General features: G+C 39.2%; 1 protein-coding gene across 4 annotated transcripts in view; it reads right to left on the reverse strand.

Moving 5' to 3' along the window:
* Positions 1-18,748, reverse strand: part of LOC126174977 (exportin-7) — a 225,119-nt gene that overhangs the window by 111,897 nt on the left and 94,474 nt on the right. For all 4 annotated transcript variants that reach the window (XM_049921463.1, XM_049921456.1, XM_049921480.1 and 1 more), the window contains exons 7-8: positions 6,513-6,659; positions 4,926-5,098 (exon numbers count right to left, since the gene is read on the reverse strand). In XM_049921463.1, the coding sequence (XP_049777420.1) occupies positions 4,926-5,098; positions 6,513-6,659 (320 nt within the window). The remainder of the gene's footprint in view (positions 1-4,925; positions 5,099-6,512; positions 6,660-18,748) is intronic.

Genomic DNA, 18,748 nt, shown 5'->3' on the forward strand with positions numbered 1-18,748 from the left:
AACAAACCCTTTCATTTATATCAAAACTAGACACGATTGTCTTAATGGCATTTCCGCGATCGTTCATTAAATAAAAATATGGCACTTCAGTCTTTTGATCGCTATTTTTTATTTTCTATGACCAGTTTCAGGCTAGCTGCCCGTCTTCAGATCATATTTTGCAGTTACAGAGTAACATGTCACTGCAGAACTAACGGTTATCTGTCATTAAGCCAACATAACAGAGAACCGATAGTTCTGTAGTGACAAGTTACTCTGTAACTGCAATATATGATCTGAAGATGGGCAGCTAGCCTGAAACCAGTCATAGAAAATAAAAAATAGCGATCAAAAGAATGAAATGCCATATTTTTATATTTTTAAACCCTTTCCTCTACTGAGATAAAAACTAGATTTTTCCAGTTTTTTATTTTTTTTTTCAAATTTCCCTGATTTCACAGACACATTCAAAATTCCGTGATTTTCAGAACCTGTGGCAACCCTGGTATAGTTCTCTGCTCACTTACTCATTCCATCACCTCCAATTCTTTTATTCTACTAATTCAAGGTATTTTCAGGTTCTGTCATCAACAGCACATCAAATCAGTTTTTATTTTTGTATTGTCTGAATGAAAAGTGTCACATTATAGCTCTACAGATTGTACTACTACTCTAGAGCAGGCTTTTCCAATGCTATCCCATTGGGCAAGGGCACCTGTGAACAACTGAGATCGGCCACTTGAGTATGATTGCGTAAGCTACAGCCTGGCAGCAAGACTGCCTGTGCACCCGTTATTTGCCCACTCCTGTCCATCTATGCCTGAGCTTGCCTGCATGCTCCCGAGTGGGCATGCGAACTTGAACAGCCTGTTCTAGAGTAATTCTCCACTGCAAGGAAGATGGTGTGGATAATGCTTTAAATGTCAGGGAGACTTACATTGCTAAGAAACTTCATTTATTTGTACTATTCAAGGAAGTACTCATTATCTACAGTGTCCTTCAGAGGAGACTATTCACCTAAATTAAGAAAATGCTTCCTCTGAGAAAGCTTTTCTCTGTCCAATCCGACAATTCCTAGCTTCCCATCTTTCTGCACTTTCTTCTCTGTGTTTTAATTTCTTGGCTTTTCATACAGAATTTTGGAAGTATTGCCTCATTTAGATATCAACTGGTGTTCTAAGGCTTTCTTCAATTTATGCTACTAGAATCATCGAAATTTTGCTTAATATAGGATCCTGCATTCTGTGAAATATATGTACTCTAGTAACACCACCCTTGCAGGAGACACTCAACATGACTGTTATTGGTGGAATGTGAACCCTTCCCTCTCTTTGGGCCAATAGCGACCGAGCACTTGGTTTTTTCAAATTGCTGTGCCGAGCGTCACAGAAATCTCACGGAGTAACCACCAGAGGTCCCTGTCCATTTATCTCACTCAAATTATCTGGTAAATGTAATTCCACAAAAATCTTCCATATGATAATACAGTCTTTTTGGAGGTGGAGAGCAACTGCACTCTACTTTCTTCACACTTGTTTCAGCATCTCATGCTCAAATGACCCGACCATCTTCTCTAGTATCCCAATCACTGCTCAGTCACTTGCAGCAGGATCAAGGCACGTCACCTTGAGATGGAGGAGAATGTGAAACCTGACTTGAAACGAAAGAACATATCCTGAGTGTGAAAGATGGTGTTCATAGCAGCATTTGGGAGGGATTTTCATTAGTAATTAATAAACATGGGATTCATGTCAGCAAGATGCACTGTGGCAGGCACTCTGCTCTCCTGCCTTACAGAGCCTCCATCACCAAACGTCTGTTGTACATATCTGCAGAAGATGATAAAGTGTAAGTTCTGAAGCATTACCAATTTCAGTGAAATCTATGATAGCTAAAAAGTGCATAGGAACGTGCGCCAGATATCTTCGTCCATTTACATCAATATCAGGTAAAGATTTCACTCTTTGTCAGGAGCTTGTAAATGCCAGTTCAGAAGTGGCCTTGATCCTGCCACAAGTGACTGAGCAGTGATTGGGATACTAGAGAAGATGGTTGGGTCATTTGAGCATGGGATGCTGAAACGAGTGTGAAGAAAGTAGAGTGCAGTTGCTCTCCACCTCCAAAATGACTTCTTATATGCTATGACATTAGCATGACACACTGAAAAGAAGCCGATCAAACAAGGTAGCATATGATGTCCAGCATTGCATAGATTGCAGGCTAGAATGCGTGTGTATGTATAATGGATATGTGAAACGATACATGTCAAGAAAGACTTTATGTATCTATTAATGCACACGTTTTTTTATCAAGTTTAGACACTACAAAATATGGCAACAACTCACATTTCCGAGCAGAAAAAATCTGGGGAATTTATTAAAAACTACACTGAGGAAACATTTAACTTAAGAACAAATCTCCAGCATCTTAGTAAGATCGTATTTGTTATTACCTGAGGTACTAATATATGCAAGGTATTGTAGTCCTTTCAGCATTATACATGCATTGCACATATTTTGAACACAGTCCTGACATACTTTTTTTCAGAATGATTACTTCAAAAATGAGGCTGCAGTGGTGTAGTCCATGATTAATGCTGCCGACAACTCTGTCCACTTCACAGAGAAAACTGATTAGGTGAATTCAATACAGATCAGCCTGAAGCAAGAAATGGAGACTTGGTGGAACGGCTTGTTTAGAACACTACAGTCTATAGTACACAGCACGAAACAATCTTGGAAATGCTTGCAGAAAAAGGTGTGCCTGAAAAGTTACTGGCTGCGACAATGATGATGCAAAAGAACGGCTGACACTTTTAGAGCCATTCAAAGATACAATAAAAATGTTCCATGATGAGAATTATCATCATCGTCCGTCTATTTAGTTATGGGTGCGTATGCTGAGAACTGATTGTAAAGCAAGGTCTCATGATACAGAGATATTTTTAAGTAACTGTACACCCAGTTTTCTTTGAGGTTGCACAGAACAGCAACATGTATTTGGGCGCCCTTCCAATTATTAAAAATGATGTCCATTTCTGATACAGATGAGACTTAAATGATGTGTGTTGAAGTTGTCATGAACTTTAAGACCCATATAAGCTAGAACAAAATGATAATGTGACAGTAATATATCCTACTCTGTCATTCTGATATCTATAAATATTTATTTAAGGCTGTTGAGAGGACACCAGCCACCCTGACAAATGAATAAAATGTCATCTCCATCTCCACAGTGACTACATTGCAGGCCACGTCATACTAGAGTCTACTAATGAGGTAGATTTCTATTTAATCTGAAAAGATTGTGGTGGTGGTGGTGGTCTGCTCGAGAAGTGGAAATGTAATAGTAGTCTCTTTCCCAACCTATCTAATTCAGTGTTTTCCAGCCCCAAAGATGGCTAGCGAAAAAAACTACAGCTGGGAGGGAATTTGATATCAGACAGATGAAACAGACTTGATCCGAAATACGTCAGTGATATCCTGACAATTCATTGTAATTACAAAGCTAACAGAATAATTTATATGATAAATAGCAAATAGCTATTCTAGGTGGTGTGAGCAATATATACAAAGGGTTTTTGGAAATGATTTACAACAGTTGTTTCGGACATGATTTATTAATGAACATCAATCAATGCACCTGGCATCTGTCAATATAATCCCCACCGATGTCAATACATCACTACAGCCTTCCTGACAACTTCATTACAATGTCACAGAGCCAATGTTTGTGGGTACTACACACGTGCTCACGCTCAGCTGCCTGCAGTTCTTCATTCTTGCTGAATCTGTTACCCTACAGTGCAATTCATGTACTCAAATAAAGCAATCAGAGAGAGTGAGATCCGGTGAAAGTGGCATAACAATAAACTGTAGTGATTCCAACTTTGCTCATTATTCCACTGCTGCTGCCAATGATCTGCCCAATAAACAGGAGCTTCTTGACCATACACAGCAGTTAAACATTTATAAAATCTGTTGTCTCAGCTCCTTACTTCCACAAAAAGCATGTGATACATCTCTTCCCATGAAAGTCCCCTTCCATAGCTTTCTCTACTTCACAAAAGACAAGAACTGTCCTTTCACTATCCACAATGTTAACAGTACTAGGATCAGTTCATCGTCCTATAAGAGAGGTCACTGTAGTTTGAGTGGTACTTGTAACACAATGTGATTGTTAGTAATTTCCAGATGCCCCTTGCATACAAAAAAAAGGGCATTTTCTGACTGGGATTCTTATTCCATTAATGGCAATTGAGAGAATGAGACTCAGTTTTTTGACTGCAATATGCCCCCTGAACCTGCAAAAACTTGTCAAAATGTTGAGCAAACATGAAGAAGGCACTAGATTTGTACAAATGATTTCCCTCTTTCAGTCATTATCTCATGTTGCCATTGCACCAGAAACAGGCTATTCTGGTTGTTCTGTGATGTCTACTGTCAGTGAGGGAGACTACTGGTTATTTCAAAGGACAAGCTGCAGGAATTTGGGCCACATAGCATCAAGAAGGAGCATTCGAACTGTGCACTTTTAACTAAATTGAAATAGATGAGGGAAGTACTAGACACAAGAAATAAACGTATCTCTTAAACAACTGCAACAAAAATCGATATTTCAAACCTCATTATTAACAGTCATCTGACATTTCACACTTGGCTCTTAGTTCTTTATTATTATTGAACACCCACGTTTGCTGGACAAGGATTTTGAGTGATTTTTTCTTTCTTTTCATTTCAACAACCTAACTTTCCTTTTCTTTAACCTGTCTCTTACCTTTCCCTTTACCCTCACAAAAGAATCTTTTTAAAATTTAATGTGGTAGGAATTCAACTTCATTCATACATTTTTCATTTCACCAGATATGTCATTTCAGTAGCTGATAAAAAGACATTCCCTCCAACCCATTAGTGTTTATTTCATTATTAATAAGTAACAGTTGTTACCTTACAACAACAGCAACTGATTCAAGTCTGGATGTAATGTATGCATTTGTCACTTCCGGTGTGTACGTTTCTAGCATATGGGGTTCTGTAGCCTTCACATATGGTACAGAAGCAACCATTCGCTGCCACAAGCTTAGAAGGTAGTGGACACTATTTGGAGCAAATTGCCACATCTGAAAAGTAAGCAGAAAACAGAAAAATATTGTGAAAACCTTTATCAAAGTAGTAACCTAAAATAATAAATTAAATATGACAGAAAGATGCGCGCACGTGCACACATCAGTCAAAAATTATTTTTGTAACATTATGAAATAAAATACAGATAACAAATAACAAAAGACTGATAAACTATCTAAAAAGAAGCAATGTGAAAATCATAAAGATTGTCTGTTTCACCAACACTTGGTAAAACTATTATGGTATGTTTTCTACTCAGCAGCCTTAGTATATGTTGACAAAAAACAACTAAAGTGAGGATTGAGCATTATTAGAGCTTGTGAGAATGACAAGGAATGAATGAGGTACAGAGTAGTATAAAAACATGAACAATGGTGTCTGATCAAATTGATACACAAGATAGTGTAAAGCACAGAGATGCACTGCTGTGTCTTCATTTTAATGATACCTTGGAGAAGGTCATGACATGCAAATCTCTTGAGCAGGGAATGATATTTTATAAACCAGTGAAGATACTCATTTATGCTGATGGCATGGATATAGGTGCAAGAACTTGACAATGGAGGAGTCATTCATTACACTTGATCAGGCCAGCAAGAATATGGGAATGAATATCAACAAACAGAAAAAAATAGATGGCTGCTGGGAAAGCACTCAAGGAGAAGAAGCAATCCTCATTAACACTGAGCACTTACACCTTTTTAGAGGGATAAGTAGTTTAAATATCTGGGATCAACTGTCATTCACTCAAATAGCATCCCTTATGAAATGAAAGTGAGATTAACAGCAGCCAAAAACTATATTCTTTAGGACTAACTCGTATCGTCAAACTAACCATTTTTTAATCACCTGTGTTTACATATACCTCAGAAAATTGGCCACTGACATCAAATGATATTCCAATGCTAGATCCCTTTCAGAGAAACATACTCTGAAGAATCATTGGCCCAACCTGTGAAAGAGTAAGATGGAGAGGTAGTACAATCATGAGCTGTAAATCTATTAGAGGAATAGTGAAATCAGCCAGATTAACATGGGAGGGGCCTGTGGCACAGATGAATGATATGGAACTGAAGAACAACATTAACTGGAAATCTAGTGAGTCAAAGAAGATGGGGTTGACCAAGAACCAGATGGCGTTGTGGAGGAACTGCAGAAAATGATCTGCAGGGAATAGTAAGCTCCAACACCGGATCATGATAATTTGCAGGTAACTGTTGAAGAGGTCACAGTTCAAAACGAACTGTAGAGGTTAAAAAAGAGGTGAGTGAAGTATTTCTTCTGAGGGCAGAACACACATGTGAAATGTGGAATTTCTATGACCTGAATAGTTAAAATAGTGAACTTAATTACTGAACAAGCAATATTTATTAATATATTATTTATGGTACACTTGTCGTACAGTCTTACCTGCAAGCTCTGAACAGTAAATTTTGCTATGAGCTGAATAGCTTCTTGATAATTGTCTACCATGACTAATTCACCAAGCTGGTAATTAGATTTCAGTCGTGCCAGCAGACGACAGAATTCATGATAATTGCTTGGATCACTCAATCCCTATAGAAAGAGAAAAGCATTTTTTGTATCATCCACCATTAACAATACGAAAATATTTTACAAATACTGCTACCAGTCACAAACAAATTGATTTGTCTGTAATATTATGTTTCAACTTACCTTTAGATGTTTATGAACAAAGGCTAACAACTTCAAAAGAGTCACAGAAATAGACGAGTAACTTTAAAATGTGTTGATAATTAAATAACTTAAGCAGTCAAATTTTGAGACTGGCAGCAGTATTTATAAAACCTTTTCATATTACTGAAACAATCAATGTCAATAACAGTCAATAGGGCATAACTAACAAAATGTTTTTAAAGGGCATAGAAGACATTTATATTTATATCTGTACTTTAGATGCAGATTGCCCACAACTAGCAGATGATAGCTGTCTTCTATCTTTGTGTTTTTGCAGATGCAATATAAAGAAAAGATTTATTATGTGTGATAAAATTATGTGCTGGGCTGGGACTTTAACAGCATGTCTTCACATTTCACAGACAGTTCTCTACTAACACCCAGTCCAAATCTGCCTTAGGATGGAATCAGAGTATCAACTTCTCATGGCTTCCCCCAATACCTTCCAAATTCTACACCCTGAGACAGGAATAATGCTAAATTCCCCACTGTATTTTTTCTCCTGGAGATGCTAGTCTTGCAGTGCTATGGTAGGGAATACTCTTTCCTGTCGCCAAAAGCTAACTCTTTTGTCACTTTTTACATGTGTTTAGGTCCTCTATTATTTGGTACATAAACTTCTTATTGATATGTAGTGCCATGCTTAAGTGGCTTTTTGTTAAATATGGTAAAAATTCTGGCAGCTATAAGAAGTCTCATACGCTTTCACCAAATCACCGTATATAACTGTACTTGTAAGCTGTCTAAAGTCCATACTGAATTGGAAAGAAGTAACACATTACAACACTTCAACAGAGAGTTGCATGGTTCTGTGGTACAGCAGAGAACATTGCAAATATGTGACAATAAAGTATACCATTTCAAGCAAAAACTGTATTACTTCACCCTACCAGAAAACCAAACAAGTTCACAGTGATGAAACTGCAACTTAAAAATCACAAAAACTATTCATGCTATCATGTTTCTTATGATGAACCAATGAATATAATGAAGCAAAAAAATAATGGCACTGCACATCCCACTCAAGTACTATACAACGTATATATACTACACTTGTAACGTACAATAAAGATTTTCAAATATTTCATTTTCTGTCAAGGCTGAAAATGTTAATAAAACTTGCATTTAATGGCCTTCTCTTGGCCAGTTTCAGCTAAAAACTGTATTATTGTGGATAATAAGACACACTGAATGTACAAAAACACATTCAATGCATATATAATATACAAAACTTTAAAAGGTCACAACTTAAACACATTGAACAATATTATGAAATGGATAGTTGCTAGTCAGCAAATAGAGGAGATACTGAGTCACAGATAGGCACAACAAAAAGATTGTCAGAAAATTAACTTTGGCCTCAGCAGTCAGAGACAGTTGTCATGTGTGCAAGTTGCGCTGGCACTCTTTTGTGTGTGTGTGTGTGTGTGTGTGTGTGTGTGTGTGTGTGTGTGTGCGCGCGCGTGAGCGCGCATGTATTTTATCTACGAAAAAGGTCTCATTGGCCAAAAGCTAATTTTCTGATTTTTGTTGTGCCTATCAGTGACTCGGCATCTCAAGTACCTACTTGTGACTCACCACCTCCACTAGATGGTGAATAGCAACTATCATTTTCATTATATTGTCAGATTGTATTACATGTGACTTTCTCTTAATGGCTGAGCAGCGACTTCACATCGAATAATTTGTACATGTTGAAAAGTTTTAAGTACTCTGTCTCACTTATTTCAGTACCATCACATTAATTGAGATTCCAGTACCTGCATCTGAGGATTTTGCTCAATATTGTTTCTTTGAGACTGTCTTTGTGATCTACCTCCCTGTCCTTAATTTCTATTAGCAGATTCATCATAACCACAGTGGTCAAGTGATAGGCCCAGATTAATTACATTTGCAAGTATGAGAGGAAGCTGATTTCTAGGTCACAGTCCCATGGGAAGTCATAGGGCTACTGCCCATTTCAACAAGAGCAGTTTCTTTCTTTCTTTAAAAAAAAATAAATAATAATAATAATAATAATAATAATAATAATAATGCTGACCAAGAGGCCTCAGACTATTCTTACACAATTTTAAAGAGTGCACATGTGCATTATCTTTCTAAATGTACAACATGATCCTGTGGTTCTGTAGGTGAATAATTACAGGTACATGCTTGATTGAACAGCTGATACCAGTATTGCTTGTCAGCAAGAGACGAAGGAAGGCTTGGGAGGAGTCCTGTTCTTTCTGTGTGAACATCCAATACATGAGATTATCTCTGAATCCTCCTTAAAAAGTGCCATGGTGTCAAGGAGGACATATCATATGGTTTTTGTGTATGTGAACCACAAATCATTGCCTCACATGCTTCCAGACTTCCTTGTGCATAATTGTAGTAATCACAGGACTGATAATTATAGTTTTATGTGATGTGCAGTGGCAAAGGTATATGCATTGGTGCCCGAAAGTAAAGCAACAAAATGCTATTTCCCCATCCTGTGTCTAACTACCAATATAATCGTACAAACTGTTGAAAGATACCCGTACAATCCTGTTCCGCATCGAAGATGGCATTCTGGTCAACAGACAACAACGCCAACAATGATGTCTGGGCACCCGTCAAATGGCATAGTGTTTTCCGGGTAGTCCCACATCCATAGTCGCTGTATACACCCCCACAGATGGTGGAGTATGGCACAGAGAAGATGCCTACCAGACTCTCTGCAGTGGAGGGCTATAGGAAGAATGGAAGCGTGGAAGTGAGACAGTCACTACCTGATGTGGTCTGATGGCTTAATGTGAATCATTCTGTTGTTTCTCTGATGTGGCGACAGTTTATGAAGACAGAAACTGTATCCTGAAGACCAGGTCAGGGCTGACTACATGTGACATCAGAAAGAGAGGACCATTATTTGGCTGTAAGGGCATGATGGTACCGTCTTGGAACTGCATGGCAACTGGCATCTGACGTAGCACCATTCACTGGATGTGTTGTATCGAGGCATATGGTGTACAGATGGCTTCTGCAGAGTGGCCTTTATTGTCAGAGACCAGCTGTATGTGTGTACCTCTGACACGTCTAGAGTGGAGTTGTCAACATGCCACCTACATGACCAAACAGTGGACTAATGTTCTTCTCACAGATGAGTTCCAAATTGGTTTGGAGAGTGAGTCTCGGATTCACATGTGGGGGAATGTGGAACATGATTTTAGGACCCGAACATTGTGGGAAGAGAGTGATATGGAGGACAATCCCTAATTGTGTGGGTAGGGATTATGTTGGCCACACAAATACCTCTTCATGGAATTGTACAGATGAATTGGCAAGGTTGACTGGTGTCAGGTATTGTGAGAAGATCTTGGGACCTTATGTGCAGTTGTTGTGAGTTGCTGTGGGCCCATACTTCATACTGATGGATGAATGGACAATAATACTCAATCTGATACAGCACAGGTGCTTGACATTTTCTTGGAAACGGAAGGTACTGCACGAATGGTGTGGCCTGCTTGCTCTCCCACTTTGAGTCCCACAGAGCATGCCTGGGATGCACTAGGGACATGGGTTACACCACATCAGCATTGACCAGCCACTATCCAAGACTTGCGAGCAGCTCAGTAGGAAGAATGGGGATTACTGCCGCAATGTGAGATTGAAGACATCATTCGCAGCGTGCATCATTGATGCCAGGCCTGTATAGCTGCCAGTGGTGGTCACACCCCATACTGAACACATTAATGAGTTGTCAGAAAGCATGCTCAAGTCTGTTAAGTTGGAAAAAAAAATGAAAATTTTTGTCTACCATTATGGATGTTACAGTTGTTTACATCTGTATTCTTTACATTGTTCCTACTTTAATATCACCTGTTTATACTGTTTTGTGGCAAAATAAATGCTATCTTGAAAAATTTCCATTTGTTGCTTTAATTTTGGACACCAGTGTGTCTGGGGGCAGTGGCTTCCACATCCTACTGGGACATGGGTGTTTCAGGATGGTATGACTGCTCGTGGGTTATCATTGTGCATGATCAAATTAGTGATTCCTTCAATGTAGCCAGTCTATTTACTGTTAAATACACAGTAGTCAATGATGTCTCCTGTCATTAGTACACAATTTCCCATGGCAACTAACTCCAGCACCCACGTCATGGGCACCCAAAGTATGGTTGTGAAGAACTGCATTGATATTGCATGTCCTGCCTTTCCTTCCTATGACTGTCACAACAAGGGTTAGCAAATTATCTGACATATCCAGTTATCCCATTTATCATGCCAGTGGAGCATCTATCTGTAATTCAACAACCCCCAAGTATAATCTATGAGATGGTGGTATAATGGAAGTAAGTGAATCACTGAAGCTGCACAGGCAATGCTGAACTGTAACAATATCAAATCACAATCTAGCTTATTTACTAGAAGTAATAGTCACAGAAACTTCTGTCCTGACAAGTTTTTTTAATCATAAATATGTAAACTAGCTGGCTAGTGCCACCCTGACATCTTATACAAGCAGTGTCAACACTGCTGTAACGTCAAACCAACGAGTCGGTGAGCTGCCATGTGTGTTGACCCAACAAAGACCTGTGAGAAGAGTTTGTACAGCAAGTGGGGATGGTATTCTGTCAATCTACAGCAGTGTGTAGACCACTGAATATCACAACAATATTGGACATGTTTACGAAGATAGAGGAATATGCAGGGCTCAAAATTGAAATAGTATGAGACTGGAGTACCCAAGAATGTTTCCAGGGACTGTGTGAAGCACGTGATGACGCAGAGTTGTCATACGGCATAGTCACACGATGGGTTAAGGCATTCTGATTATTAAGTGGAGATGCTGTGAAGGATCACTCCCGTACAGGATGAACTCACGTGGAGGACAATACAGTTCAACTTCTTGCTTCCTTGTTGGATGTTGATCACCACTGGATTGTGCATGAATTAGCAGCAGAAGTCTGAGTACGCCACACAGCTGTGCTCCGCATTCTGCACAACTTTCTGGGGTACCGCAAAACTGCAGCATGTTGAATACCCCATGAAATCTCAGAGGTGCAACAATGGCATCACTATGCCATCACACGTGATTTGTTGGGCCAGTACCAAAGGGAACTGAATGACTTTGACACATCGTCACTATCGGTGAAACCTGGGTATGCTTGTGTATACCAAACTCGAAAGGTCAATCCTACGAATGGAGGCATCCTGGTTCTCCTTGTCCACAGGAAGTGCGCAGTACACCACATGCTATGAAGGTGATGTTCATTGTGGCGTATGACAAAGACAGGGCAATACTGCATCACGCTGTACCACCAATGGTGACGGTAGATGCTGCCTACTTCTGTAGGTTCTTGCAACACCACCTCTGTCCAGTGCTCAGGTGAGAGCAACGGAATTTCACGGAACAGGAACCCATCATTCTGCAGGACAATGCATGATGCCAAACTGCTGCTGCTGTCCAGGACTTCTTGCACCGCTCGAAGTGGGAGAGCCTAAAACATCTTCCATACTCACTCAAAATGACTCCCTGCGATTATGGTCTCTTTGCCAAAGGGAAAGAATCAGTGTGAGGGATCCAGTACAACATCAGAGATGACATTATCCATGCCATAGGGTAGTCAGGACAGGACATCCACAGAAATTATACGATGCCTTCCAGACATTTGACAAAAGGGCTCGATTATACTGAAGGTGAGTAACTGTAATAACAGGCATGCCACAATTTTCTCCAAGTGAAATTCCCAGACATTTCCCTGATTTCCAGACAAGTTTTAGCATTTTTCCCTGACAAATTTTGAGATCTCAAGGGTAAGTTATGATGTAAGTTGACAATCTGTCTTTGTAGCTACCGTACAAGAAACAATAGTGCAAACAAGGAAATATCTTAAAAAAATATTACGTTTCTTGATGTGAGCAAAAATCTGAAGTACTAATATCAATATCTTTTGCAATCAACTGTTTTTACATGGAGAAAGCAAGCCAAATGGATATGCGTTTCATTACGACCATTGTTGTTATTTTATTTAAATAAAACTAAACACATCTGGTGACAAAAATATGCATTTCCTTGGAGTCACAGGACAGGTTTAAAATATGTTCCCTGATTTCAGAAATAACCTCAGAAAAAAGTAAGCCTCTTGAAAGAAGTATATAAGGTGGGGAAGAATTGTTTTGGTTCTACTGTGCTCACCATTGTCCATTATTACCCGTGTTGTTGGTTCTACCATGCTCACTATTGTCGGTTATTACCCACTGTGTTACATCTATTATGTGTTGTGTGATATATGAGTACATAGCATACAAACAGCCAGCAACTGACAATTTCCTTCTTCTTATCGTCCATGCATTCTAACATGTAAACTACTTTTAAATTGCCAGAATGTACTAGAACAAATAAAATGCCACACCTTACAACGTGCTTGAGGTGAGACAGTCGCAATTCCTGCAATCTATCGCCCATGGTCTCTGGCCTGCTGTGGAGCACCGAAGTCCTGGGTCCATGGATAAACCATAAAAATCTACTGCATTATGCCACACATAAACAGACCCAGCCTATGGGCAGATCGGTGAGACTAAATCTGATGGGCAGGGCCTGCACATTAATGGGAATAAATGGTTTCAGATCAACAGGCCCAATCCATTAAAAATACCTGCAGAAGCGGTCTCCAGTTTTGGCCCATCATGGAAATCCACCAAAAAAGTTGGGCCAGCTATTCACGAGCCACAGACAGCTTGTTGATGAAATGAGACTACAGTGATCAATCCATGCAACAGATAACTTGTTTAAATACTCTGAGAATCAATAATAATGGGGATAGGTAGCAACTCACCGTAAAGATGATTGCTAAGTTGCAGACAGACACAATGAAAAGACAATCACACTTGCGATTAAATTTTCAGCCAAAGCTTTTGTCAGAAAACGAGAGCACACAAACATTCAAACAATCACTCAGACAGAACTCATACACATGACTGCCATCTACGATTGTTGCATCTTCAGTCTCCGAGAATCAGATCCAAATGAGCCACTCCCCATGCCTTCCTACCTCTTGTCAGCAGCTTTTAGGGTAGCTACAAGAATTGGTGAACGATGCACGACACCTCAGTAAACAAATAATTTCATCTACTGGGACAAAAATGAGATTCTTCCAGTGGTTTTTTTTCCCAAATTTCTTCGATATTTCCCTGGTTTACCTGACGTGTTTGAAATTCCCTGATATTCCCTGATTTCAAGACCCTGTGGAAACCCTGATGTACTGCTGTTAATAAAGCCATTTCAGAGAAAAAATAATGGATCTCATTCCTTTTTACCCAGGCCTTGTATTTACTCAAGATAATTACAACTATTTAATATTGTTCTTTAGCAGATTTTTCGCAAGAAACTGCTGAAGAAGTTAGAATTGACAACATAAATAAATGAATCAGAAGACTACATTTCAGACTTATCTGCAGTAAATGTGTCCTGCCAAAGATATCAGAAATATCTGGAATAAAATACATTGTTTCTGGGTAACTACTGCAACCTGCATCAATACCGACCTACTTACTATATGCATCTCTTGGTTTCCCTCCCCGATCTGCTACCCGTCCATCCAAATTGATGATTCCTTGATGTGTCAGAATGTGTCCAATTCAAACAGGCCCTTATTTTAGTCAATTTATACCGCAAATCCACACACATAATCTTCAGCATTCTTCTGCAACACAACATTTCAAAAGCTTCTGTTTTCTTCTTGTCTGAGATGCATCATCCACCTTTCACTTCCATATAAGGGTATACTCCAGACAAATACTTTCCTAAAAGACTTCCAAACACTTAAATTTATATTCAATGTTAACAAATTTATTTTCTTCAAAAAGGCTTTTCTTGCAATTGCCAGTCTAAATTTTATACCCTTTCTACTCCGGACACCAGTTATCTTACTATCCAAATTGTTGTTGTTGTGGTCTTCAGTCCTGAGACTGGTTTGATGCAGCTCTCCATGCTACTCTATCCTGTGCAAGCTTCTTCATCTCCCAGTATCTACTGCAACCTACATCCTTCTGAATCTGCTTAGTGTATTCATCTCTTGGTCTCCCTCTACGATTTTTACCCTCCACACTGCCCTCCAATGCTAAATTTGTGATCCCTTGATGCCTCAAAACATGTCCTACCAACCGATCCCTTCTTCTAGTCAAGTTGTGCCACAAACTTCTCTTCTCCCCAATCCTATTCAATACCTCCTCATTAGTTACGTGATCTACCCACCTTATCTTCAGCATTCTTCTGTAGCACCACATTTCGAAAGCTTCTATTCTCTTCTTGTCCAAACTAGTTATCGTCCATGTTTCACTTCCATACATGGCTACACTCCATACAAATACTTTCAGAAACGACTTCCTGACACTTAAATCTATACTCGATGTTAACAAATTCCTCTTCTTGAGAAACGCTTTCCTTGCCATTGCCAGTCTACATTTTATATCCTCTCTACTTCGACCATCATCAGTTATTTTACTCCCTAAATACCGACCTATCCAAATAGCAAAAGTAAAATATAGCTTGAGAGATTTGAGACTTAAAGAAAACATGAGTATCACAGACAACGTGAAAAATGAGGCATTAAGGTTTTTAGAATGAGAATTACTAATGTGAAATGATTTCACAAAGAAAATCAAAAGGTAAAATAGTATAAATGACTAGATTACAAACTAATTCTACAAATATATACTTTTACAATTTATCGTAGAGGGAGACCAAGAGATGAATACACTAAGCAGATTCAGAAGGATGTAGGTTGCAGTAGATACTGGGAGATGAAGAAGCTTGCACAGGATAGAGTAGCATGGAGAGCTGCATCAAACCAGTCTCAGGACTGAAGACCACAACAACAACAACAACAACAACAACAATTTATTTTGAAGGAGTCAAAGTATTAGATTAAAAGTGTTGATGCTCATCATGTATCAGCCATGAAATATCAAATATGATTAAGAAAAAGCAAAGTAAAAGAGAAAATAAAGCGTATAACATTTAGTCAACAAATAAAGGAACCACAATGATGAAAAGTACATGAACTACATAAAAATGACCCCTTTCATTCGAGAACATGCTAAAAACTAATTAAAAGTAAAAATTCTAACAAATCAATAGAAATTCTGTAAATGAACAACAGTAAATTTACAACTGCTGAAGATTGACATGTGGCTCAATACTGCCTGGCCAAAATAAAATAAACAATAAAAGAAACAGCCTTATCTATCTATATAAAAACAATGTCATCAATATCATACAGGTGCAGGGCACTATGAACACAAAATTATGAAACACTACAAAGGAAGATGCTATGTGAGCAAATGAAAATTGTTTAGGATATTACAAAAAACAGGCATCTAATAATGCAAAGAAAGCCACACATGACATGATGAAAAGGAAAAGATCAGCTGATGGTGGAGGCATTCAACAACTTAAAAAGTTTATATCAAGTAAAATGATACTTTTATAACAAAAACCCTATCATGTAACTCAATATGCATAAAACGGCACAGTGGCAAGGGTATTGGCCAAACAGAATCAGTTTGGATGGAATTTAACTGAAGTTTAAACTTATATAAAACAATATGTAGAATCTCAGAGCACTGAAAGCATGTATTTTTAACATCCAGATGGAGCGAGACATGCCAGAGATATTATACAGGGTGTATACGTGGACGAGAAAAAAAAATTCCCGGATTTTTCCCGGTTAAAAATACACTTCCTCCCGGATGAAAATACACTTTTTCCGTGTTAAGTAACAGCATACTTTTCTTCGGAACTGTAAAAATTATCAATCCTTTCAATGTTTGTGGTTTTATACACCTGCATAGAATTTCCCGGCACTTTAGAAAACGAAAGTCAGGGGAAACAACACGTTTTGGAAAGATATCTGATGTGTAGCAACATGTACACTGCATATTTCCATATTACGAAAGTATAAATTCGAATTCCACCAAACACTGCATGTTACTTTCCGAAGGATTGAAATCGAGATTGCGATGCGCTTTTGTAAGCCAGTCGTAGCTCATGTCAAGCGATCTCACCAGCCAATGTCAGCGGATATTCAGAGCATAGGACATGTGATGTAGTCAGCCAATAGTAACATCACTGTTCAGTAGCGCGAACACACAAATACAGGGTGTTTCAAAAATGACCGGTATATTTGAAACGGCAATAAAAACTAAACGAGCAGCGATAGAAATACACCATTTGTTGCAATATGCTTGGGACAACAGTACATTTTCAGGCGGACAAACTTTCGAAATTACAGTAGTTACAATTTTCAACAACAGATGGCGCTGCAAGTGATGTGAAAGATATAGAAGACAACGCAGTCTGTGGGTGCGCCATTCTGTACGTCGTCTTTCTGCTGTAAGCGTGTGCTGTTCACAACGTGCAAGTGTGCTGTAGACAACATGGTTTATTCCTTAGAACAGAGGATTTTTCTGGTCTTGGAATTCCACCGCCTAGAACACAGTGTTGTTGCAACAAGACGAAGTTTTCAACGGAGGTTTAATGTAACCAAAGGACCGAAAAGCGATACAATAAAGGATCTGTTTGAAAAATTTCAACGGACTGGGAACGTGACGGATGAACGTGCTGGAAAGGTAGGGCGACCGCGTACGGCAACCACAGAGGGCAACGTGCAGCTAGTGCAGCAGGTGATCCAACAGCGGCCTCGGGTTTTGTTCGCCGTGTTGCAGCTGCGGTCCAAATGACGCCAACGTCCACGTATCGTCTTATGCGCCAGAGTTTACACCTCTATCCATACAAAATTCAAACGCGGCAACCCCTCAGCGCCGCTACCATTGCTGCACGGGAGACATTCGCTAACGATATAGTGCACAGGATTGATGACGGCGATATGCATGTGGGCAGCATTTGGTTTACTGATGAAGCTTATTTTTACCTGGACGGCTTCATCAATAAACAGAACTGGTGCATATGGGGAACCGAAAAGCCCCATGTTGCAGTCCCATCGTCCCTGCATCCTCAAAAAGTACTGGTCTGGGCCGCCATTTCTTCCAAAAGAATCATTGGCCCATTTTTCAGATCCGAAACGATTACTGCATCACGCTATCTGGACATTCTTCGTGAATTTGTGGCGGTACAAACTGCCTTAGACGACACTGCAAACACCTCGTGGTTTATGCAAGATGGGGCCCGGCCACATCGCACGGCCGACGTCTTTAATTTCCTGAATGAATATTTCGATGATCGTGTGATTGCTTTGGGCTATCCGAAACATACAGGAGGCGGCGTGGATTGGCCTCCCTATTCGCCAGACATGAACCCCTGTGACTTCTTTCTGTGGGGACACTTGAAAGACCAGGCGTACCGCCAGAATCCAGAAACAATTGAACAGCTGAAGCAGTACATCTCATCTGCATGTGAAGCCATTCCGCCAGACACGTTGTCAAAGGTTTCGGGTAATTTCATTCAGAGGCTACGCCATATTATTGCTACGCATGGTGGATATGTGGAAAATATCGTACTATAGTGTTTCCCAGACCGCAGCGCCATCTGTTGTTGAAAATTGTAACTACTGTAATTTCGAAAGTTTGTCTGCCTGAAAATGTACTGTTGTCCCAAGCATATTGCAACAAACGGTGTATTTCTATCGCTGCTCGTTTAGTTTTTATTGCCGTTTCAAATATACCAGTCATTTTTGAAACACCCTGTATGAAAAGGTAATGGTTTAAATTAATGTACATAGTGTTGCTACAAGAAAAGAAAAGCTTTCACGTATAATATTGGCCTCTGAGATTAATAAGCTGCAAGAGAAGCTAAGCTTTCACACATAATGTTGATCTTTTTTGCGCACACAAATGTGCCAGTGAAATTCTTAACGACGACATAAATGTCTGATCATCTGCTCTCAAAAATATTCTAAATGGTCGTCGTCAAAGATTTGAATTTTGAATGAGAGTCAAACGCTCCAATTTAAGAAATTCAT

This window comes from Schistocerca cancellata, chromosome 1, assembly GCF_023864275.1.
Source record: "Schistocerca cancellata isolate TAMUIC-IGC-003103 chromosome 1, iqSchCanc2.1, whole genome shotgun sequence".
Taxonomy (NCBI): Eukaryota; Metazoa; Arthropoda; class Insecta; order Orthoptera; family Acrididae; genus Schistocerca; species Schistocerca cancellata.